The sequence below is a fragment of the Ascaphus truei genome, chromosome 7, assembly GCF_040206685.1.
Source record: "Ascaphus truei isolate aAscTru1 chromosome 7, aAscTru1.hap1, whole genome shotgun sequence".
NCBI lineage: Eukaryota > Metazoa > Chordata > Amphibia > Anura > Ascaphidae > Ascaphus > Ascaphus truei.
Window position 1 is genome coordinate 98611097 of NC_134489.1, and position 23954 is coordinate 98635050.

The 23954-nt window shown below is 48.3% G+C and overlaps 2 protein-coding genes across 6 annotated transcripts in view; one reads left to right on the forward strand and one right to left on the reverse strand.

The window, feature by feature from the left end:
• Positions 1-23954, forward strand: part of SPEG (striated muscle enriched protein kinase) — a 168235-nt gene that overhangs the window by 137601 nt on the left and 6680 nt on the right. For all 5 annotated transcript variants that reach the window (XM_075609604.1, XM_075609606.1, XM_075609605.1 and 2 more), the window contains 7 exons: positions 621-689; positions 1098-4071; positions 4598-4744; positions 11866-11982; positions 20792-20956; positions 21471-21593; positions 23397-23558. In XM_075609604.1, coding sequence (XP_075465719.1) covers positions 621-689; positions 1098-4071; positions 4598-4744; positions 11866-11982; positions 20792-20956; positions 21471-21593; positions 23397-23558 — 3757 coding nt within the window. The remainder of the gene's footprint in view (positions 1-620; positions 690-1097; positions 4072-4597; positions 4745-11865; positions 11983-20791; positions 20957-21470; positions 21594-23396; positions 23559-23954) is intronic.
• Positions 5826-9878, reverse strand: LOC142499762 (tubulin alpha-1A chain-like). Its single transcript, XM_075609612.1, has 4 exons — positions 9565-9878; positions 7768-7990; positions 7347-7495; positions 5826-6824 (listed from the first exon to the last, which is right to left on the reverse strand). The coding sequence occupies exons 1-4, from the start codon at positions 9565-9567 to the stop codon at positions 5841-5843; spliced, it is 1359 nt and encodes a 452-aa protein (XP_075465727.1). The 5' UTR covers positions 9568-9878; the 3' UTR covers positions 5826-5840.

Sequence of the window (23954 nt, forward strand, 5' to 3'; positions counted from 1 at the left end):
TCCGGAGAAGGTAAGACCCTCCCTCTCAATTAAAAAAAACAGATCTATCTCTCTCTCTTCTTCCCCCTCCTTAATAATAATATAATAATAATAGCATGTTTTTGTATAGCGCTGCTAGTTATACGAAGCACTTTACAGAGACATTTTGCAGGCACAGGTCCCCGCCCCGTAGAGCTTACAATCTATGTTTTTGGCACCTGAGGCACAGGGAGATAAAGTGACTTGCCCAAGGTCACAAGGAGCCGACACCGGGAATTGAACCAGGCTCCCCTGCTGCACACTCAGTGCCAGAGTCTGTGTCGTTACTCACTGAGCCGCTCCTTCTCAGGGGTGAGGTGAGAAGCGATCCTGCCAGTCCGGGGGCCTCAGTCTCCCTCCCCCAGCTCCCCGTCCAGTCGGGTGGAAGTTGGATTTCGGCATCGACAGGAGGAGGGGGCGCGGGGCCCCCGGAGGCGCGGAGCCCAAGGAGATCACTTTGCCTTAAGGCCGGCACTTCATATTTATATACTTTGCCACATGCAAATATAGCGCGGACATATACAGTGATTTACACACATACTGCACACTCACTCGTTGGCACTCCCTTTTTCTCATACATTATTTAAAATGTTTTGTTTCAGACTTTAGCGAAAGGGAAAAGTATTAGCACAGACCCCATGAAACTGTTCCAGTCTCGCCGCAAATGGCAGGTAAGTAATTGTAACTTTGTAACCCTGTAGAATTCGGCTATTTGTGTGTTTCAAATAAAAATAGTTCATAACGTGACAGGAACTGCAGAACCCTTTAAGACTATATTGGGACTCAGTGGAACCCCAGTCCACTTAACCTATATAGATAAATAGTATGGACTGTATCTTTTTCTATTTCATAATTTATATCATTTCAGTATAGCCTGTAATAACTTTTTTAATAATTTAGTTAAATCATATAGAAAAAGCTAAAATGATTAGAGTAACATTTCCACCAGTACCAATTTTTCCTCAGGGAACCTTTAGTAACATCCCAAGGAACCCCATGGTTCCATAGAATACAGGTGGATAAACTAGAGCTAGAGGAACATTGACAAAACATGTAATCATTTACCTTTGCTCACACAGCGCTCACTTATCAATTACAAGTCCAACATGGTGATGAGGTCCATCCCAGAGCTTCTGCAGGACACCAGTAACCACTTGTCTATCGCAATCCCCAAGCACCCCAAGGAATCCTCGGGCTTGTCATCCTCTTCAGATTCAGATGACCTTGAGGAGCTGCCATTTGTCCCAATGCCCCTTCAAGTCCAGTTCTCCAGCTCTCGCATGTCCCTTAATGAGATCCCCACAGATGACGAGCTGCCCTCTCAATCCCAAGAAGATGCAATCGTCCCTGGATTCCAGGAGGAGGGCGAGGAGTCTATGGAACCAGTCTGCGCTATCACAGAACCGGAAACCCAACGTAGAGAGGCAGCAGAAGTATCATCCAGACGCCCAAGGGGATCCCTTACAAGGAAGAGGTCAAGTGAAGTCGAAAGTAATTCTTCCTCTGACGAGGAGATCTCAGAAACCCAGAGAAAGCAGGAACATCCGCGGAAGCCTCTTAAAAAAGGATCCAGCTTGGAAGCTCCAGAAGCCCCTGTTGATGAACTAGCAACCCCACGCAGGGGAGAGTTCAGAAGAGGAAGCTCTGCAGACAGTGCCCTATTGCTCAATCTGTCCCCAGAGGATGGAGAAGGAAGGGATCGATTGGACAGAGGCATGACCAAAGCAGCCTCAATGGAGCTTCCTACCCGAAGCCGGAGCCCGGCTAGGCTGGAAGATCGGAGCTCACAGCGTCGGAAGTTGGGGTCAGCAGATGAGGAGTATGCCCAGCGCCTGGAGTTGATGCGGCAGAGGCTATTGAGAGGAGGTTCAGCGGATGGTAAGCTCAGTGGGCTTAGAGGCCCCTTGATGGAAACCCTTTCTGTTGACAAGAAGCGAGCAGAGCAGCAGTCTATGCGTGCCCAGCGATCCGAGCAGATGACTTCCTCACCAAAGCCTATCCCTGCAATCAAGTTGACCAGGGCTGCATCAAGCGAGGCAGCTCCAGGACGAGAGGCGACAGGGGAAAGGGTCCTGAGAAAAACCAGCTCCTTTTCACATAGTGACACAGAGCCACTTGTCCTGCATCGTAGGTCAGGAGCACCACTGGAAATCCCTCTTGCTCAGGTGGAGGCACAGCGTCTAAAAGAGTCTCCCTCTCTATCGGCCCTGACTGACCAGTCACAGTTGGAATCTCGTCCTGTAACCCCTCGAGAGAGTTCTCCCAAACCACTGACACCTGATCTGAGCCAACCAAAGTTCAGCACTGGGGAGCCTGGAGCTCAAAATGTTAAAGAAACTGAGAAAGACACTGCATCCTCTCCTCCGAAATCTGAAAAAGAGAAAATCTGTAAGGAGAAAATCTTGGACATTGGGCTTCTAAAAGTGAATACAGTGATGAAGGATGCAGTACCCAAGAAGGAAATACCTGGTATCCAGCTAGCTCTAGCACCTGAAAAGCCACCTCGAGCTGACAAGACATTGTCCAAAGTAGCTGCTGTTCCAGTAGAGGAGACACCCCCAAAACAGCCTTCACCTTTACCATTTCTGACTAAAGAGCCCCTGCCAAAGCCAACAAAGGAACCTTCACCCCCTCCAAAGCTGACAAAGGAGCCTCCAACAACAGCAGTGAAACATCCTTTACCTAAACCAAAGCAGACTAAGGAACCCACACCAGAAAAGCACTCATTGGCCCTGCCAGTTCAGATTAAGGAGCCCTTACCAAAGCCAGTTATTGTCACATCACCTTTGCCCGTGCAGCTAAAGAAGCCGTCGCCAGTGCCGATGATTGTTCCACCACCCCTGCAGGTGCCAGTTATTGTTCGTTCAACCCTGCCGGTGCATGTTAGAGAGCCCCCAGCAGTACCAGTGAAGATCCCTTCACCTCAACTGATGCCAGTTAGAGAACCCCCATCTGTGCCCGGGTCCCAACAATCACAAGCCATCACGACAGCCAGACGATCACCCTATGCTGATATGTTGCAGACTCTCCAGATCTCAACATCACCTGAGGGCTCTCAGGAGCCAGAGGAATCCTTAAAAGGTCCAAAAGGCACCTCAGCAGCTAAGCCCAGTCCCCAGGAAATGTCTTTACTCTCTGCAGAAAAGCGGAAGCCTCATTCTACTACTACTGCCAAGGTGGCTTCACACGTGATCCAGAAGGAAGAGGCAGCAGAGTCCCCTGTTATGTCCACTCTTGAGAAGACCTCGAGCACAGAGAATGTCCCATTTATTAGCAACATCGACTCAGAAGAAGTCTTTGAAGCCAAGTTTAAGCGGAACCGTGAGTCTTCTCTTACCCGAGGTCTGAAGCTTCTAACCAAGTCTCGGTCAGAGGAGAAGAATTTAGCGGCTGCCCACGCATCACGGGAAGAAGACATGTACCGACCCAGTCCTGTGGGGGTTCCACTTGAGTTTCTTGTGCCCCAGGCTCTCGGGATAGAGGATAGGAGTAGATCTGTGCAGGACCTGCCAGAGGCCGAGAGGGATTCAGGCTTCATGAGAAGACTCTCTCTACGGTTCAAGAGGACTCCATCAACCGAGCGGAAGGAGAGATCAGCGGAAGAGGGGGAGGGGTCAAGCTTGCGGGGTCGTCGCCTCTCCTGGACTCTAGGACGTGGAAGCTCCAAGGAGAGGAAGGACACGGATAGCTTACAATCAGAGACAGGATCCATAGAAGTGATTACTGACACCTCTGTCAAGGAGCAGAAGAAGCCTAGCGACTCCCCTGTGCTGGCCATAAAGAAGAAGATTGGTAGCACCATGGACCGTTTCTCCATGAGGCTGAGGAGTCAGTCAGAAGACAGGAGAGAGACAGAGAGGGTAGAAAGGAAGGAGGAGAGACCAGAAAAAAGGACTCCTCTGATGTCACTGCTCAGGAGGTCCAACTCAGAAGGGGAGAACATGCGAAAGATAGGGATACCCCAGAATCAGCTTGCCTCCCAGGCTGGATCAGCACCGTCCACAGAGTCCATCCAGTCTGGGCTTAGCATCAAATCCGAAATGGTGGTTAAAGGTGAGTTGGTGGAATTTTGCTTGAAACGTGAACAAATGTAATATTACAACATAAATTAATTATTACTAATTGCGGCCAGGGGAAAGAGACTTTGAAGGGAATGTTCTGTGTAGTTTATACATATTATTCACAGCCCATCTTTATTGGAAGGAAGGTTTGCCACAAAGATGAACCATAAGGGAATAGTAATGGCTATAAGGACATTTCAGTCTCTCTTTTCGTTATAAATGACACCACAAGACAAAATTGCTTCCTTTTGCAGGAAAAATTTGGAAATCGCATTCATTTAATATTTTAATGCCAATGTTTAAAAAGGGCACAGGGATAAAACACTACAAGGTAACCCCTTCAGTGCCACAACGGTTGCACATTACTTGATCTTTTGTATTCCTTATTCTACAAACCTATAGGATTCCTGGTAACTATCCAAAGCTCTACTGGGATACTGTACCATGGATAAACTACCCCAAATTAAACTGAGGGTACCTTCCCATTCCGAGAATAATCTTGCTTGCTGCCTTTACAGACACAGGGGATGGACGTTCCCGGTGGGACCGCTGGGGTCTGTCACGTGGGAAGAAGGAGAAAGTGATCCCTCAGTCCAGTATTCCAGCCAGTCTGATGCATGAGGACGGCAGCATAGTCGGCAGGCAGTACATCCGCAACGAGTCAGGTAGGAGATGTTCCATCCTGTGGGGTATCTCACATCACATGGTGGGTGGGGGTGGGAGATGAAGGATTTGCGTCTTGTATTAATAAAATTAAGCTCTAAACTTTCCCTATAACGTCATGGCTAAAGGTCAAATTTATTTGGGAAAGAACCCTGTTATTGAAAAATATTATTATTAAGAACTATATTTAAATTTAACTTTTTTACAAATGACATTACATGTATTTAATAATGAGGCAGAAAACCCATTGTTTCCTTCCAATTCCCTAAATGATTTATGTTAGAACGTTCAGAGATAGATTTATTTTTTTTTATTCCTGAGATTAGATGTTTTGCAGGTTGTGATTCTTTTTACTGAAGCAGTATGTGTTTTGGGGGCAGCTAAAACGCCTACACATAGAGATTTATATAGAAGTCTAAAAGTATACAAAGGACACTAATATTGGGACTATAAAACGTGTAAGTGCCGGAAAAGATCAGTGTGTCTTTGAGTTCTCTGTACTGTGAGGGCTAATCAGTGGTGCTATTAAAGCAGTGTCACTTCATTGTATTAATCCCATGCAGTCCTTATCAGTGAGCCATTAAAGATAAGGGGAGACTGTATGTACAAGCATCTCCAGAACAAAGTGACGTAGGGACATCACATACAAGGGAGCAGTACGAGGAAATCAACCCCCTCCTGTAGCTTTAAATAATACATTAAAAATATGCATGTCAAATTTAGGTGAAAAGGGGTTTCAATTACCCAGATGAGACTCCATAAGCATGTCACTGGAATGAGTTCACTTTGGTCCTAAGAGGATTCTTGAATGGGTTTAAGTTTTCTAGTTACTAATAATGCACATGTCAGAAGGTGTGAACTGGGATCTGTGGAGGAAAGAAGGGTGCGGTACTGCAAGTTTAATTCAGCTGTGCATCTATTTTCATATACTGTACATCTCTCTGTCAATGATAAAAGTACAGGTTATTTTTTAGGAGATTTCTATTATTGATGTGGTTATTATAATTGACAAAAAACAAGCACAGAAAGCAATTAAATATTTATTGAATATATATCTCTAAGCCAACGATGGAATTTATTTCCAGCTTATGCAATTCTTTAATACTCTTCTCCCTCCTCTCCCTCTCCCTCCCCTTCCACGCTGTCAGTGCCGACTTCTTCATAATCCTTCTCCAGGGCAGCCATGTCTTCACGGGCCTCAGAGAATTCTCCTTCCTCCATCCCCTCTCCCACGTACCAATGCACAAAGGCGCGCTTGGCATACATTAGATCAAACTTGTGGTCCAGGCGAGCCCAGGCCTCTGCGATGGCGGTGGTGTTGCTCAGCATGCACACAGCACGCTGCACCTTGGCCAGGTCCCCACCTGGAACCACAGTGGGAGGCTGGTAGTTGATGCCAACCTTGAAACCTGTTGGGCACCAGTCAACAAATTGGATGGTGCGCTTGGTCTTGATGGTGGCAATAGCAGCATTGACATCTTTGGGCACCACATCACCACGGTACAGCAGGCAGCAAGCCATGTATTTACCGTGACGGGGGTCACATTTCACCATCTGGTTAGCCGGCTCAAAGCAAGCGTTGGTTATTTCAGACACAGAGAGCTGCTCATGGTAAGCTTTCTCTGCAGAGATAACCGGGGCGTAGGTGGCCAGAGGGAAGTGGATACGGGGGTAGGGCACCAAGTTGGTCTGAAACTCTGTTAGGTCCACATTCAAAGCACCATCAAATCTCAGGGAGGCTGTGATAGAGGACACGATCTGGCCAATCAGGCGGTTCAGATTGGTGTAGGTTGGACGCTCAATGTCCAGGTTCCTGCGGCAGATGTCATAAATGGCCTCATTGTCCACCATGAAGGCGCAGTCTGAGTGCTCCAGAGTGGTGTGGGTGGTAAGGATGGCGTTGTATGGTTCAACCACAGCCGTTGAGATCTGTGGAGCTGGATAGATAGCGAATTCCAGCTTGGACTTCTTGCCGTAGTCAACAGAGAGACGTTCCATTAGCAGGGAGGTGAAACCTGAGCCAGTGCCACCTCCAAAGCTGTGGAAGATGAGGAATCCCTGGAGCCCAGTACACTGATCAGCCTGAAAGAAAGTGGAGAGACAAGAAAATGTCAGTTAGGAATATAGCAACAAATCAAAACCTCTCTAACAAATAAGTTCATTACTATTTAATCGAGAGTGAAGCTAATCGGGATGGCCCAAACCTCTGATCTATTTACTGATGTATGTTTCCTGCTGTTAAAACCCCATGCTAAAAGCCAGGGTTAATTTCCATTGCAGTTTATAAATGAGAAAGAAACTTACAGCCCTGTGTCACAAAGGGTTACATTGTTGGTGGCATAAAGCATATCATGCCTTATCCATTCAATTTAAACTTGCACCTATTGATAGCATTCTCAATTTAGTATACATAGGAACAGGTGTTCTTGTATTAGGGACATCAAACCAATCACCTTTAATCAGTTCTGCCCCATAATGCCAGTCACAGGAATGATCAGTACAAAGTGGATAAAGTTTACAGCCCATCAGATGTCCTTTCTCCTGATGTCACTGGATTACTGTGACTATGTATGTAGGACAAATCACATAGAGTCGGGCACTTACCAGCTTCCGGGTTCTGTCCAGCACCAGGTCAATGATTTCCTTGCCGATGGTGTAATGACCACGAGCGTAGTTATTGGCGGCATCTTCCTTGCCTGTGATGAGTTGCTCGGGGTGGAAGAGCTGCCTGTAAGTACCTGTCCGCACCTCATCTGGAAGGCACAAGTAATAGGGGTTAGAATCTGACACTACTCTTCTCAGCTTCTCCTTCGCACATCAAGAGGAGTGAGGAAGTGGTACCCAACTGAGGGACACATAAGATAAACAAAAAGGCAAGGATTCCAAAATGAAAGTCATGGTACAGTACTATGTCTCGCCCAGAACCATGTAACTTCAAGGCCCCTTTTCTATCACACCCACCAATCAGTGTGCATGACATCTCTCACACTCAACAATAAGAGTGCATGACTCTTCTTATACTCACCAATCACAGTGGGCTCCAGATCCACAAACACAGCGCGGGGAACGTGTTTCCCAGCCCCAGTCTCACTGAAGAAGGTGTTGAAGGAATCGTCCCCTCCCCCGATGGTTTTATCACTGGGCATCTGCCCATCCGGCTGGATCCCATGCTCCAGGCAGTACAGCTCCCAGCATGCATTGCCAATCTGCACTCCTGCCTGCCCCACGTGGACTGAGATGCACTCCCTCTGTGGGGGAAAACATGGGAAAGATGTGAGACACAGGAACAAGAGAGAGAAACCAATGATATGGATGGGATTCGGAAAAGTGTAGGAACTGGAGTAGATTCAAGGAAGAGGGGAAAGATTGTGTACAGTGGGTAATAAAAAGAGTAATGGAAAAGAGTGACGGAGGCAAGTGTATTAAAGTTTCAGTCCCACATACTGGTCCAAATTGTGTTAATTGACTTCCTTTAAAAAATTGAAAGAATAATGTTATTTTCTTTGTGTCCAATTGTGTCCAATTGCTTTTACATGTACGGTATTTATGCAGAATAAGATTCCGCGCATGACTAGGGTTGCCAGGAGGCTTCTCCAAACATATTGGATACAATGGTGAACAGTGCGACATGCTCGAGACGCATACACACACATTCAAGAGAGACACACGCTCGAGACACACGTTCAAGAGACACACACCTCTGCTCCATGCTGTTTCCTCCTCTCCTTGGCCCCACCCTCAGGCTCCTGACACACACTCCTGATTGGCTGCATTATCAGCAGCAGCTAATCAGGTTCCCTAGCAACAGCCCTGCTCGGGGAAATCCCGCGGCCCCCCAAGCCGGTCAGGTCACTATGTCCAGAGAGATAATACCGGGCACATACATGTCCAGTATTACCTCTAATCTTTTACTGGACAGAGTGTCCAAATACACAACAATCCAGTTCAATACTGGACACCTGGTAACCCTATGTCATGACACATTGGACATATTGGGGTGTTTGAACCTTTGCAGCTGCTCTCTGAGACAGGTTATAGGGAGGAGAACAAGAGAAAGAACCAATGGAATTAGTCTAGTAGCTCTGAAGTGTGATAAACCGCTTCTAAAGTATATTTTCCGATGGGATTGGCATACTTTTCTATTCTTTAAGCTCTTCTTACATGTCCAAACTGCTTTTTTTGAAGCAGTTTCACTGTGGCTCTGCCAAAAAAGCCTCAAATGTGCATATTTTTTGCCCATAACCGCTATTTTTGTAGCTCCGTTATGCAAACCGCTACTAAAACCTCTCCGTTTTTATGCGAGTTGTTAGAAGCGGTTTGCATAACAAACTACGAGAATTGCCGGTTTTGTCAAAATAAAAAAAATGCGATTTGGAGGATTTTTTGGACAAACCGATCTGATTGGCAGAGCCGGAGTGAAACTGCTTCTAAAAATGCCTTTTAGGCACAGATTGGAAAAGGGGTTACAGAATAGAAAAGACAGAGACAGAAAGAGAGGGAGACAGGTACATGTGATGAAGAGAGTGAGAGAGAAAAGGGAGGCAGGGAGAGTGAGACCAAGAGACAGAGGAGAAAGAAATTATATGAGAGAGGGGGGGGGGGGGGGGGTGTGTGTGTGTGTGTGTGTGTGTGTGTGTGCGTGCGTGCGTGCGTGCGTGCGTGCGTGCGCGTGTGTGTGTGTGTGATAGATGAGTGTGTATGTGTGAGAGAGAGGTGTGTGTGTGTTAGAGATTAGTGTGCAGGTGTGAGAAGAAGAGACACAAGATACACACACAGAAGAGATGCAGCACACACCTGCAGTGACCCCCAGACACACACTCACCATGTTACCGCTGTGTTTGTCTCCTGGTTCCGATGGGTTAGGGGATCGGAGATCAGAGTCCGGTTCTGACCCCTCTGTCCGGAGCCTCCTATTTATATGAGTCAGGAGCCGCCCGGTGCGTCCTTAGTAACAGGAGGAGAGGAGGGAGGGGGCAGGGACCTGGGCAGCAGCACAAACAGAGCTGGGACTCGGTGTCACCTCCTCCCTGTAACCAGGACACTGCAGCACCTCCCTGTCTGTGTGTGTGTGTAACACACTGCGGCCCGGGAGTGGCTGCACTCAGCACAACACAACTGTTACCAGGCAGCAGCAGCCAGTGTGAGGACAAAGACTTCAATGTGACCCCTGGGGAGGGAGCTGAGAGTCACAAAAGAGAGGGAGAGAGGGAGGGAAACAGAAGGAGGGAAGAGGAGAAAAGAGAGGGAAATGGGAGTGAGAGAGAGGGAAGGAAAAGAAAGGAGAGAGAGAGGGAAACAGGAGAAAAGAGAGGGAAACAGAAGGAGGGAAGAGGAGAAAAGAGAGGGAAATGGGAGTGAGAGAGAGGGAAGGAAACGAGGGGGAAAGAGAGAGGGAAACAGAAGGAGGAAATAGGAGAAAAGAGAGGGAGATGGGAGTGAGAGAGAGGGAAACAGAAGCAGGGAGATGGGAGGGAGAGAGGAGAACAGAAGGAGGATAGAGGAGAAAAGAGGGAAATTGGGGAATAAGGGAGGGAGTTGAAGTTAAGAATGAGAGGCAAAGAGGGGAGAAAAAGAGGGCTATGGGTGGGGGTGTGGGGGGGCATTAAGATAAAGGGAAGTGAATTACAGAACACAATATTTTTATATAAGCAAACTCGAGATTCCGTTATAATTCTAAACACCTGCGATAAGCAACCCTTTTTATGCCAAGCCTTCTGACACTGACGGAGTTAAACTCAGATGGTTACAGCCAAAGATTTTTTTTGTATTTAGTATTTTTTTAATCTGAAGTTTGTGTTCAAATTGGGGGAGAATTTGGCTTTCACTATTTTTCAAATAAGTACAGTATAATAAAAATGACATAGAAGTGGATATTCATTCTGTTTCACAGAGTGAAAACAAGACGTGAGTAAGCTTTGTATGTGTGAGTGTGCAAATCTGTATATTATCACTGTAAATAGACTGAGTGTGAGCACCGCAGTGTCCGGGGCAGTTTGTGCGAGGTGTTGGAATTGAAGTTCAGCAGCGGGAAGTGTGAGATGAAAGTTGCGCTTACGAAACATTTGCTATTTATCGTCGGTGTGCCCCAAACACATCGACATAACCAGATTGAAATGATTATAATACTTCCAGGCTGAGTACACTGCCAGCATTGTATAAATATAAAAGAAAAGGTACCAGCCGCAGCATCATATACACAGTACTGAATACACTGAAACATATGATATACCTGCTGGTGAATAACTGCCCAGCCTCCTGTCTGTCCTCCTCTGTCTTCTGCGCCTCAATCATTGACTCAAGTGATGGTTACCAGTGGTACGGAATAACATGCACTGCTGTATTTGCAAACCTACAGTACTGTTCCTCATTTTTAGGCTATAGCAAAACTAGTGTTAACATAGAATTTGATTTTAAAACAGGACCCACCAGTTACTTATCAGCTGATTATATTGTTCCGCATGCACAGTACCATTATAGCTGTATACACTTTGACAAATGACCCAAGTTGCTCACATAACTTGACTAGACCAGAGTGGCCAACTGCAGTCCTCAAGGGTCAGGTTTTAAGGCTATCCCTGTTTCTGCACAGGTGGCTCAATCAGATCTGATTGAGCAACCTGTGCTGAAGCAGGGATAGCCTTAAAACCTGACATGTTGGTGGCCCTTGTGTACTAGACCTTGCTCACATTGCATCTTTTTGGTTAGAAGGTCTATATGATTGGTTACATAGTTATATAGTTACATAGTTACATAGTAGATGAGGTTGAAAAAAAGACGCACGTCCATCAAGTTCTGCCTATGCTAAATTTAGACAGCAGATACTTTATCCTATATCTATACTTACTTATTGATCCAGAGGAAGGCAAACAAAAACCCCAGTGTCATATCATCCAATGATATCTCATAAGGGGAAAAATAAATTCCTTCCTGACTCCAAGAATTGGCAATCGGATTATTCCCTGGATCAGCATCCTTCCCATGTTTACTTATTTGCTATATCCCTGTATACCTTTCCTTTCTAAAAAGATGTGCAACCTTTTTTTATTTTTAACAAATCTATTGTATCTCCCATCCCAGTGATTGTTTATGTATAATTCTGTTTTTTGGGGGGGTTGCTCCCCAGATTTCCAACCGGTTTTCCACATCAAGCTGAAGAATATGGTGATATTAGAGGGGGAGTCAGCGTCCCTGTCCTGTCTCGCCGCTGGCAGTCCTGCCCCCCAAATCCTGTGGAAGAAAGGTATCTTGGTAGAAGTCAAGCATGCGATGGAACATGTGAAACGTGTGTCGCTTCTTCAATTATTTAGCAGCTGTATCGGTTTCATGGGCGGTGGGCACATTCAGAGGTGTAAGTGTTCATTATTAATGAACATTTCTTTATTAGGCCGTAGCATATTTCACAGTGCAGTATAATGAGGCTGTGAAAGGCAATAACAGTAAAGCATACAGTACAAGATAAATTACATTACCATATATTGGTATAATTTGTACCAATTACTCAAGGAGCTCACAGTCTCAAAGAAATCGGAGCGAATCATGTGGTCAATTGCACACACATATATATATATATATATATATATATATATATATATATACACTGTCTGTATGTGTGTATGTGTGTATGTATGTATGTATGTATATATATATATATACTAGCTGAGAGACCCGGCGTTGCCCGGGATGTAAATGCGTAATAGGTAGTATTATTTATAAATCGTGGAACAATAGGTGACTGTTTGTTGTAAAGGTTGGATAATAATATTGAAAAGAAAGATGGAAGAAAATGTAATACGATGTTGTATAAAAATGGTTTATTGTAACCACACCACAGTACAATGTATATTTTGGTGCCATAAGTGATGTAAAAATCTGAGTCGTGTGTCCTGCTAGGGTGTGAGGCGGCGCGTGGCGCGTGGGTTGTGAGTGCTGTGTGCGAGTGGGGGTCCTGCTAGGGTGTGAAGCGGCGGGTGGTGCGTGGGTTGTGAGTGCTGTCTGTGAATGGGGGTCCTGCTAGGGTGTGAGGCGGCGGGTGGCGCGTGGGTTGTGAGTGCTGTCTGTGAGTGGGGGTCCTGCAAGGGTGTGAGGCGGCGGCTGGCGCGTGGGTTGTGAGTGCTGTCTGTGAGTGGGGGTCCTGCTAGGGTGTGAGGCGGTGGGTCAGTGATGTCGGTGCGTAGGGGCGGGAGGCAGCAGGTGTGTGTGGCGGCAGGTATGTGTCGAGTGTGGCGGGTGTCTGTTGAGTGCGTGCAGCGGCTGTGAGGCGGTGGGTGAAAGGCAGAGGCGGCCGGAGTAAGGGCGGGTGAAAGGCAGAGGCGGGGGTGGGGAGGCGGTAAGGCGGGCATGAAGGCGAATGGCGGCGGGAAGGGGAGGAGGGGGTGGAGGAGGGGGGCAAGGGGTGGAGGAGGGGGGAAGGGTTAGAGGAGGGGGGGGGAAGGGTTAGAGGAGGGGGGGGGGAAGGGTTAGAGGAGGGGGGGGAAGGGTTAGAGGAGGGGGGGAAGGGTTAGAGGAGGGGGGGGAAGGGTTAGAGGAGGGGGTGGAAGTGTGGGAGGGGGTGGGAGGGGAAAGGGGAAAAAGAGGTGGAGGGGGGGGGGAAGAGGAGCAGAGGGGGGGGTGGAAAGGGGAGCGGAGGGGGGGTTAAGGGGAGTGGAGGGTGGGGAAGGGGAGCGGGGGGGGAAGGGGAGCGGGGGGGGGGAGGGGAGAAGTGGTGGGAAGGGGGAGGAGGGGGGAGGTGGTGGGAAGGGGGAGGAGGGGGGAGGTGGTGGGAAGGGGGGAGGTGGTGGGAAGGAGGAGGGGGAAGGTGGTGGAAAGGGAGAGAAGGGGGGATGTGGTGGGAAGGGGGAGGAGGGGGAAGGTGGTGGGAAGGGGGAGGAGGGGGAAGGTGGTGGGAAGGGGGAGGAGGGGGGAGGTGGTGGGAAGGGGGGGAGGTGGTGGGAAGGGGGGGAGGTGGTGGGAAGGGGGGGAGGTGGTGGGAAGGGGGGGGGAGGGGTGAGGTGGTGGGAAGGGGGAGGAGGTGGGAAGGGGAGGCGGAGGGAAGGCGGGGGGTGGGAGGAGGTGGGAAGGCGGGGGGTGGGAGGCGGTGGGAAGGGGGGTGGGAGGTGGTGGGAAGGGGGGGGAGGTGGTGGGAGGCGGTGGGAAGGGGGGGGGAGGCGGTGGGAAGGGGGGGGAGGTGGTGGGAAGGGGGGGAGGGAGGCGGTGGGAAGGGGGGGAGGGAGGCGGTGGGAAGGGGGGGAGGCGGTGGGAAGGGGGGGAGGCGGTGGGAAGGGGGGGGGGAGGCGGTGGGAAGGGGGGGGGGAGGCGGTGGTAAGGGGGGGGGAGGCGGTGGGAAGGGGGGGGGGGAGGCGGTGGGAAGGGGTGGGGGGAGGCGGTGGGAAGGGGGGGGGGAGGCGGTGGGAAGGGGTGGGGGGAGGCGGTGGGAAGGGGTGGGGGGAGGCGGTGGGAAGGGGGGCTGGGAGGCGGTGGGAAGGGGGGGGGGAGGCAGTGGGAAGGGGGGGGGAGGCGGTGGGAAGGGGGGGGGGAGGCGGTGGGAAGGGGAGGGGGAGGCGGTGGGAAGGGGGGGGGGAGGCGGTGGGAAGGGGGTGGAGGCGGTGGGAAGGGGGGGGGGGGCGGTGGGAAGGGGGGGAGGCGGTGGGAAGGGGGGGGGAGGCGGTGGGAAGGGGGGGGAGGCGGTGGGAAGGGGGGGGGGAGGCGGTGGGAAGGGGGGGGGGCGGTGGGAAGGGGGGGGGCGGTGGGAAGGGGGGGGAGGCGGTGGGAAGGTGGAGGGGAGGCGGTGGGAAGGGGGGGGGGAGGCGGTGGGAAGGGGAGGCGGTGGGAAGGGGGGGGGGAGGCGGTGGGAAGGGGGGGGAGGCGGTGAGAAGGGGGGGGGCGAGGCGGTGGGAAGGGGGGGAGGCGGTGGGAAGGGGAGGTGGAGGGGAGGTGAAGGGGGGGTGGAGGGGAGGTGAAGGTGGGGGGGTGGAGGGGGGGGGGAGGTGAAGGTGGGGGGGTGGAGGGGGGGGTGGAGGGGAGGTGAAGGGGGGGAGTGGAAGGGAGGTGAAGGGGGGGGGTGGAAGGGAGGTGAAGGGGGGGGGGTGGAAGGGAGGTGAAGGAGGGGAGGTGAAGGGGAGGTGGTGAAGGGGGGGGTGGAGGGGAGGTGAAGGGGGGGTGGAGGTAAAAGGGGGTGGAAGGGAGAAGTGGAGTGAGGGGAGGTGAAAGGGGGTGAGGGGAGGTGATGGGGGGTGAGGGGAGGTGAAGGCCGCTCACTCACCCGTCCGGCAGGTCCCACGTGGATCTGAGGCGGGAGGCAGCGTGTTGTGGCCGCTCTCCCGCTGTGTCCCGGGCGCTCGCTCGCTCCCCCGCTGACTGTAGCGGCGCCGGGGGGGGGGGGTATCGGGGAGACACTGACACTGGAGGGGAGGGGGGGTGGAGGGGAGGTGAAGGGGGGGTGGAGGGGAGGTGAAGGCCGCTCACTCACCCATCCGGCAGGTCCCACGTGGATCTGAGGCGGGAGGCAGCGTGTTGTGGCCGCTCCCCCGCTGTGTCCCGGGCGCCGCCATCTTGGACACTCGGCGCCGCGAGGCAGCCTGCCTGGCCACTGGCTGTTCCCCCGCCCGGGGAGGGGTCAGTTGTAGCGCCGGGGAGGGGGGGGCATGTATATGTGTGGGGGGGGGGAGAGGTGGGAGATATAGAGGGGGGGTCTCGCACGGCCGCTAACACTGGGTGGGGGGGGGGGGGCGCTGAAGGGGTAATAATAGTGTGTGTGTCCCCCGCTGAATGTAGCTGCGCCGGGGGAGGGGGGGGCGGGGTGAAAGCGCGGGAGACACGGGGAGAGGAGGAGGTGCGCGCGGGTGCTGCTAACTGTGAGCCCCGCTAATGTATGTAACAGTGTGTGTGTGTGTGTGTGTGTGTGTGTGTGTTTCCCTGTGTGTGTGTGTGTGTCCCTGTGTGTGTCCCTGTGTGTGTGTGTGTCTGTCACTGTGTGTGTGTGTGTGTGTCCCTGTGTGTGTGTCCCTGTGTGTGTGTCCCTGTGTGTGTGTCCCTGTGTGTGTGTCCCTGTGTGTGTGTCCCTGTGTGTGTGTCCCTGTGTGTGTGTGTGTCCCTGTGTGTGTGTGTGTCCCTGTGTGTCCTTTGGCCCGTCACTCCGCTTCAGGCCAATGAGAGGTGTGCGGGGGCGGGCAGGCCAAGGGACCAATGAGATTTCCCCTAGGGACACCGGACATCCAGGCAGGCAAACATACAGTGCTTTCACTAATATAGTATAAGATATATATGTCTTCGAAAAGCGCTGAGTACACTGAGCGCTATATAAATAATGATATACATACATACAAAGGTTCTACAAGGGACGAATCATTGAACAGCGATGTATTAATACATAACATTTAGCTCTGTTTAAAGATCCTGAGTGCTGTCCCTTTTTGATATATATATCTATATAAAATGAATAGACGATACCGTTCTGTGGCTAATAGAATGCTTTTTATTTTTGCGAGCTTTCGAGATACACTGATCTCTTCTTCCGGCGATGTTACGTTGAATAAAGCAGGCAAGGGGTTTACTCAAAAACAGTGTCTCTTGGAATGTGACTGATGTGAATAAGAATTCAATGTACCATCGCCGAAGGAAGAGATCAGTGTATCTCGGAAGCTCGCACAAATAAAAGCATTTCGTTAGCCACAGAACAGTATCGTCTATTCATTTTTGATTATTAAAGCTCGGCTAACACGGTACTGATCTCTCTCTCTCTCCATATATCTATGTACACATATACATACAGATGTCCAGGGCACTCAAAATTTGTAGACAATAAAGAAAGTAGAACAAAAAACTTAGCTATTAACACGGTGCATACAGTGGGGCTGAGATCACCGTCCAGCTCCGGATAATCTATAGAAACAGGACGAAGGGTAAGGCTGAGGCCCCAGTACCTCCGCTGCACACGCGCCCGCGAGACTGGCGGCGCGTGCAGCCGATTCCCCGGTCTGCAGTGAGCTGCAGGAAGAGAGACTGGGGGGGGGGGCGTGACGGGGGCGCGGCCATGACGTCACCCGGCAGGTTCGCCCTCATTGGCTGAACCGCCGGGGGGCGTGGCTTAGCGCTCCGTCGCGAGTCCTGCTCTCAATTCTATTGAGAGCAGGAGCAACTCTCGCCACAGCGCTGCGGCCCCCCCTCGCAGCAGGCCCGGCACCATTGAGGGGAGGGCTCTCGTTCCTGCAGCGTCCGCCACAGCGGGCGCTGCAGTAGCCAGCGGGGACCAGGCCTTAGGAATCAAAAGTATACATTTATTACATCTAGCAAAACAGGTATAATATGGGCGACGTTTCAGACCCCCGGTCCTTTCTCAAGCTCCTCTGACCTCACGTCTGAAACGTCGCCCATATTATACCTGTTTTGCTAGATGTAAAACATTTATACTTGTCATACCTTACCCCAGTCAGTGCTGCGGACCTTCTCCCAGGTGAGATATATATTAAACACCCTCTAGTTTTGTATATATTATGTCTTGTGCTGATAATTAGATCATTCTGGCCTTTTCGTTAATTGTATATTTTCTTTCTATCTAGCACAGACACCCTCTGTAGGATACTTAGCACTTGGTGTGCAGCTATTTCCCAAATCCATTATATATATATAGCCAATAAAGAATATCCCAAGTTGCTTTTCACCAACTTAAAATGTGTATGGTGTGTATATATGCTCTTTTCAGAAAAAAATGGGACTCCTTTTATTTTTCCTCATATCTTGCAGGATAATCGCTACATTTTCTTGAAAATTTGAGTAATCACAGGTCTGTTACAGTATCACAGTAGATTATTACAATTAAGAGTTATTTGATAATCTAATAATTATTCTTTGGAATTGGCGGCAGCGTGATGACCTCATGAAGCGCATAGTTACAAAATGGTGTTTAGCGAAGAAGAAAAGCGCGTTATAAAGTGCCTGAGACAGAGCAGGAATTATGGTCCAAAACGCTGACAAAACGTTTCCTGATAAAGGACGGTCGCTCGGACGACTAAACTAATCCATAAAACAATGTATCGTTCAGGGGTGGGAGCAGCTGGATCAGAGCGTTATCGATTATGCAACTGCCAGCGGCGTCCTCGTCTTCGGGCGCGTGTTAGCAGGAAAAGGACTTTTGAACACACTCTTGGAACCACACTTTTAACTCAGATTTTATCGTAATCTTAGTGCTTCAGATTAGATTACAACATTTGAACACATTTGCAAGCTACGAAGGAAAAACACCAATTTCCTGTTTAATAAACATGAACCTCCCGCAGTGTGTCTGGTACTTGTGGACGTAATACATTAGCATCAAATCAGTTGATTGTCTACCTAGTGTTACTTATATAGTGTTAATCTACATAACAGTCCTACAATTGTGCGCATTTTCATGGGGATTTAAGTGAGAAATATATAAAATATGATCAAATGAAAGAGGTCCCTTTTTTCCTGAACCCGTGTATATAATTAAATATATATATATATGAGCATACATTACCATGAAGCGGCAAAGAGGCGACAGCACTCAGACAGTTTAAAGCAGTATTATGTTTTAAACATATAGCACATATCTCCATTGTGCTATATGTTTAATACATAATACTGCTTTAAACTATCAGAGTGCTGTCGCCTCTTTGCCGCTTCATGGTAATGTACAGTATGCTTTTATTATTTCTATGGGACATGCACCAGCCCACTGATTACCTACAGAAGTGCCAGTGACCTTCTATCGAGAGAGAGAGAGAGAGAGAGAGAGAGAGAGAGAGAGAGAGAGAGAGAGAGAGAGAGAGAGAGAGAGAGAGAGTTGAAATTATATATGTATATATATATATTATATATTAAAAAACAACAGCTATACATTACACTATATATACTATATACAGTGGTCGACAAATAACCAAAAAATCTACTCGCCACACAAAAAAATCTACTCGCCACCTAGTACCAAACGTGTGCTGCTTGGGCCAATAGGAGCTCGCCACGATGTTAAATCCACTCGCCCAGGGCGAGCAAATGTATAGGTTTGTCGAACACTGACTATATATATATATATATATATATATATATATACAGTATATATATATAGTGTAATGTATAGCTGTTGTTTTTTAATTGCTGTGTGTCTGTGTTTGTGTCCATGGCTGTAGCTTGTGTATATATACCTGCTCTGTATAGCTGTGTGAAAAGAAAAAAGATCAACGCACAACCTCTCATATTGTATAAATGTGTAATTATAATTAAACATTAATTGGTGGTATAATATGCACGTACAGAAAAAATCAATTCGTTAGGCAGGGCATGTTTTGGGTACATGTCACCGCTCAGATATCCAAACGATCCACTCCGTGAATATCATCTGCCCTTCTGGTCCCCCACGTCAATCTCCGCGGACGTTCCTGTTGCAGGCTGTCCAGGGCTCCAATGCAGGCACTCGGCGCTGGCATACGTCCACACGGTAGTAGCGTCACAGGTGTGAATATCAGGATACACGGCGGAGAACGGAACAAACTAACCCCAAACTGCTGTGGGATCGCTGAAGAAGTTGACTAGTTCAATGAAACGCGTAGGAGTATTGATATATGGCATATTAATCCCCTTATATTGCTGTAAGCTTATCCGATTAGCTTGCGGTACTTTGCTGAGCCAGCGCCAGTCGGTCGCCTAGTGCGGCGCAACTCGGTGACATCAGCGTATCGCCTTGTAGTGCCGTGGAGCTGTGGAATGCATCGTGGGATTATATCCCAGAGGCAGCAGTTTGGGGTTAGTTTGTTCCGTTCTCCGCCGTGTATCCTGATATCCACACCTGTGACGCTACTACCGTGTGGACGTATGCCAGCGCCGAGTGCCTGCATTGGAGCCCTGGACAGCCTGAAACAGGAACGTCCGCGGAGATTGACGTGGGGGCCCAGAAGGGCAGATGATATTCACGGAGTGGATCGTTTGGATATCTGAGCGGTGACATGTACCCAAAACATGCCCTGAATAACGAATTGTTTTTTTTCTGTACGTGCATATTATACCACCAATTATTGTTTAATTATAATTACACGTGTATACACTGAGAGGTCGTGCGCTGTCTCTTGTTTCTTTTCATGTGATCTTTAGGGTGCCGAGCCATCAACTGTGACGAGCAGCAGACTTTCTCAACACATGAGGTTTAAAAACTAAAGTTTTTAAAATATATATATATTTCACAAATCTTTGGATGCACCCTTTAAGGCCATTTTTATGGTTACGACTAAAATTATTTAATATCACAATATTGTATACACTAAAAGTCACCTCTATTACACAGTTTGTGTGCAGTTATATTTTTCTTTATAACTTTATAGCTGTGTGTCTGTGTTTGTGTCCATCTCTGTAGCTTGTGTATACTGTATATACCTGCTCTGTATAGCTGTGTGTCTGTAGCTTGTGTGTATATACCTTCTCTGTATAGCTGTGTGTCTGTAGCTTGTGTATATATTATATCTGCTCTGTATAGCTGTGTGTCTTTAGCTTGTGTGTATATACCTGCTCTGTATAGCTGTGTGTCTTTAGCTTGTGTGTATATACCTACTCTCTATAGCTGTGTGTCTGTAGCTTGTGTATATATTATACCTGCTCTGTATAGCTGCGTGTCTGTAGCTTGTGTGTATATACCTGCTCTGTATAGCTGTGTGTCTGTAGCTTGTGTGTATATACCTGCTCTGTATAGCTGTGTGTCTGTAGCTTGTGTATATATTATACCTGCTCTGTATAGCTGCGTCTCTGTAGCTTGTGTGTATATACCTGCTCTGTATAGCTGTGTGTCTGTAGCTTGTGTATATATTATACCTGCTCTGTATAGCTGTGTGTCTGTAGCTTGTGTATATATTATACCTGCTCTGTATAGCTGTGTGTCTGTAGCTTGTGTATATATTATACCTGCTCTGTATAGCTGTGTGTCTGTAGCTTGTGTATATATTATACCTGCTCTGTATAGCTGTGTCTGTAGCTTGTCTATATATACCTGCCCTGTATAGCTGTGTGTCTGTAGCTTGTGCATATATACCTGCTCTGCGTGTCTGTGTTTGTGACTCAGTCTCTCTTCTCAGATAAGATGGTCATAGACCCAGAACAAGTCAATATAGTGTCGTGTCCAGACGGTCGGCAGCTGCTTACCATCACTAAGGCTGGTCAGAGAGAGGCCGGGCTCTATGAATGCGTGGCAGCCAACGCACTGGGCAGTGCCAGCAGCACCTGCCTGTTTGCAGTTGCACGTATGTATTCTACAGGTTAACAGACCCACCAAGATACACCAACCCTTTTGCTTATTCCTTACCACCTCAATCCTCTTTCCCATCAGGTTCCCCCCTCACACACTCCCCTTCTCTCCTTAAAACGTGGAATTTTCCTCCAATCACTTCTTTCCATTTAGCAGTACAAAGCCTTCGCTCCCTACCCCCTTTGCTCCCCCTTTAATATTTCTTTGTCAGTTGGTATAAAAGTTTACAGGCACATTGCATGTCTACTCTGCGGAGCTTACAATCTAATTTTCTTATGTAAAAGGCACTAGCGGTAAAGGGACTTACACAGGGGGACAAAGAGATGACACGGGGCATGCCCACTTCAAGTACAATATGTCTACTATAGTACCATTTAACGCCTCCATCCCTTCTTCTCCAGCACACATGTTCTCCAGTTGTCACTGCGGCCCTGCTCTTGTCTTCTATTCCCTTCTGACTCCCATGGCAACTGTCCTTCTCCCCCCTTCTCTGTCTTCCATCCCAATAGGAATCCCTGGACCTCCCGGCACTCCCGAGATCCCACAGAAGTATAAAAACACGGTGCTGGTTCTCTGGAAGGTGTTGGAGAGCTGCGCCCCCTGCACGTACACCCTGGAACACAAGTTGAATGGTGAGTTCAGGAGCAGACTCTGGTAAATGGAGAATGCAGTCCAAGCTGGCATTTTCATTTTTAAAATTTTTTTTTTACCCCTTTAATATTTGCATCAATACAATCCCCACAATGATCAGTAATTAGCTAAGTTGCCGATCGATCCGTTCTGCGGTGATCGATCAGCGAAGATTCGGATCGGGGGTTCACTAAATGGCTGTCAGTGCAAGAGGGCCAAAGATGCAAAGTTCTGTGGGGAAGATCATGTGACCAGGCAGTCACTAGATACAATTGGTGCACTGCTAGAGAGAGGGCAGGGCTCAAAAAGGGGTGTGCCAGAGCCTGTTTCAGAAGAGAAAGGGGGTGTGACTTTGTAAATGGTTCCTATAGAAACAAAAAATGCTTGCTACATTATAATACATAATACATTTGAAATGTCATTCAGAGTTGTTTTTTTTTAAACAAGCAAAATATGCTACAAATATTTTCTCATAGTACAGAACTGATTTATTTAAAAAAAAAAAAACCACACATGCAGGATATTGCTTGGTCTGCAGCTTTAAACCCTAAACACACGGTGTATGAGGCAGTAAAGTGGACTGCAGTCCGGACACCTTTATTAACATGTGGAAACGTGACTGCGGTTCTGTCTTATTGGCTTCTTGTGTTAGATATGGAAAGGCGAATAAGTGGTTATTCGGTCTATGCCTGTATTAAATTAAACAAACCTCATATCACCGATTACATCATTTAATAAGCTGCGTGCGCCTTGAAACTGCCAACAGCACCGCTCTGATCCGACATATTTATTTAGAGGAGCAGTCCAAGCAATATCCCATGTGTGTTCTTGTTAAATAAATCAGTTCCGTAGATAATACTACCCTTTTTCAACTCTTAATGCCATTTTTAATGAGTTTTAATATACCGATAATCTTTGGATTTCTATAGCAAGTTTAGGCGAGGAGAATCCTGTTTGTGCAGCCAACACAAACACAACACAAACACAACACAACACAAACAGGATTCTCCTCGCCTGAAACCGTTTCCCTGCACTTTGGAATTGTACTATATGGCATGTTTAGCCCACCTCCCCAGCAGTGCAAGAGCTTTGCAACACTTTCCTGTTTGTGATCATTTGTTACCAATATTCCCAGCAGTTTGAGCTGCAAACTGTAACAATAGATAATGTTACTTTAGTAATATAAGAATACATTGTTGCTGCTGAGTTACACTGACGGAAGGATTGATTGAAACTGAGAGGCAGCCATTTAGTGAACCCTGGGAATGTTGCTGATCGATCACGGGAGAACTAATTGATTGGCAGTTTAGGTCATTCGTTTTCAATAAAGGTAATCAAAGGCGGCATATATAAAAAAAAATGTTTTAAAGTGCCGCTTGGGCTGCCTCTTTAAAAGGGTTGCTACCAGTAAAGATTTATTCTGGCTTATATATTAGAGCGATAAACTTTACATAATTATAATAGCTACCATGGAAAATCATAAACTGTTTTATTATTTATCCAAAAGACTGCGTTGGATCTCTCTGTAACAGTGACAGAGATAATTAGGCAATCCCCACTAATTTATAGGATGTAATTAGGATGCTATCATTAACAAGGCAGCAGGCGCAGGGCACTAATTATCTGGAAACACGCATTTCACAGGACTTGTTAAAAAATAAAAATGTCCACATTTTTTACGGGACACAAGTAACATTTTCACTTTAAAAAGGATCAATAAACTTTTATTTCTGCCTGCTACGTGGAAATCCCTCTTTAGTCCCTGCTGCTCATTACGATGCGTTGTTTCTATCACCTCGTCTCAGGGGAAGGCAAGTGGCAGGTGATTAAGACTGGGATCACGGACTGCTATTTCAACGTGACGGAACTCCCGGCAGGCTCTGTCAGGTTCCGTGTCGCCTGCGTGACCAAAGCTGGACAAGGACCCTACAGCAATGTATCCAAGAACATAGTCATAGAGACAGCAGGTAAATGGGAGAGGGAGAAAGACCTGGAGGGGGAGGTTCAAAGGGGAAAGAGGTGCAGGGTGACAGGCAGTAGCGGATATAAATTTTGCTGCACTTACCTTTTTGCCGCCTCCTCCTCCTTCTGCGGTGTCATGTGAAATCGCGTTTCCATGACAACACACCGCCACGTGCCGTCACGTTGTCATGGTAACGCGTCGCCATGTGATGTCGCAGCATCATTTGATGCTGCAATGCTACAGAAGGTGGAGGCCGGCGTGAAGGAGAAGAGACCTTTATAGAGACCCCATGCTCTCCCCCGTCACTCAGTGGGGAACAGAGCAGGGCCTCTGTATACTGGGAAAAACGAAAAAGTGCCGCCCTGGGCCCGAGCCGCTCAGGCTTAATGGGAACCCCGCC

Excerpts from the sequence above, each read along its gene's own strand:
- LOC142499762 (XM_075609612.1), bottom strand. Across the intron at positions 7,496-7,767 it reads TCTGGAGCCCACTGTGATTG|ATGAGGTGCGGACAGGTACT; the intron begins GTGAGTATAAGA and ends TGTGCCTTCCAG. Across the intron at positions 6,825-7,346 it reads TGGACAGAACCCGGAAGCTG|GCTGATCAGTGTACTGGGCT; the intron begins GTAAGTGCCCGA and ends ACTTTCTTTCAG.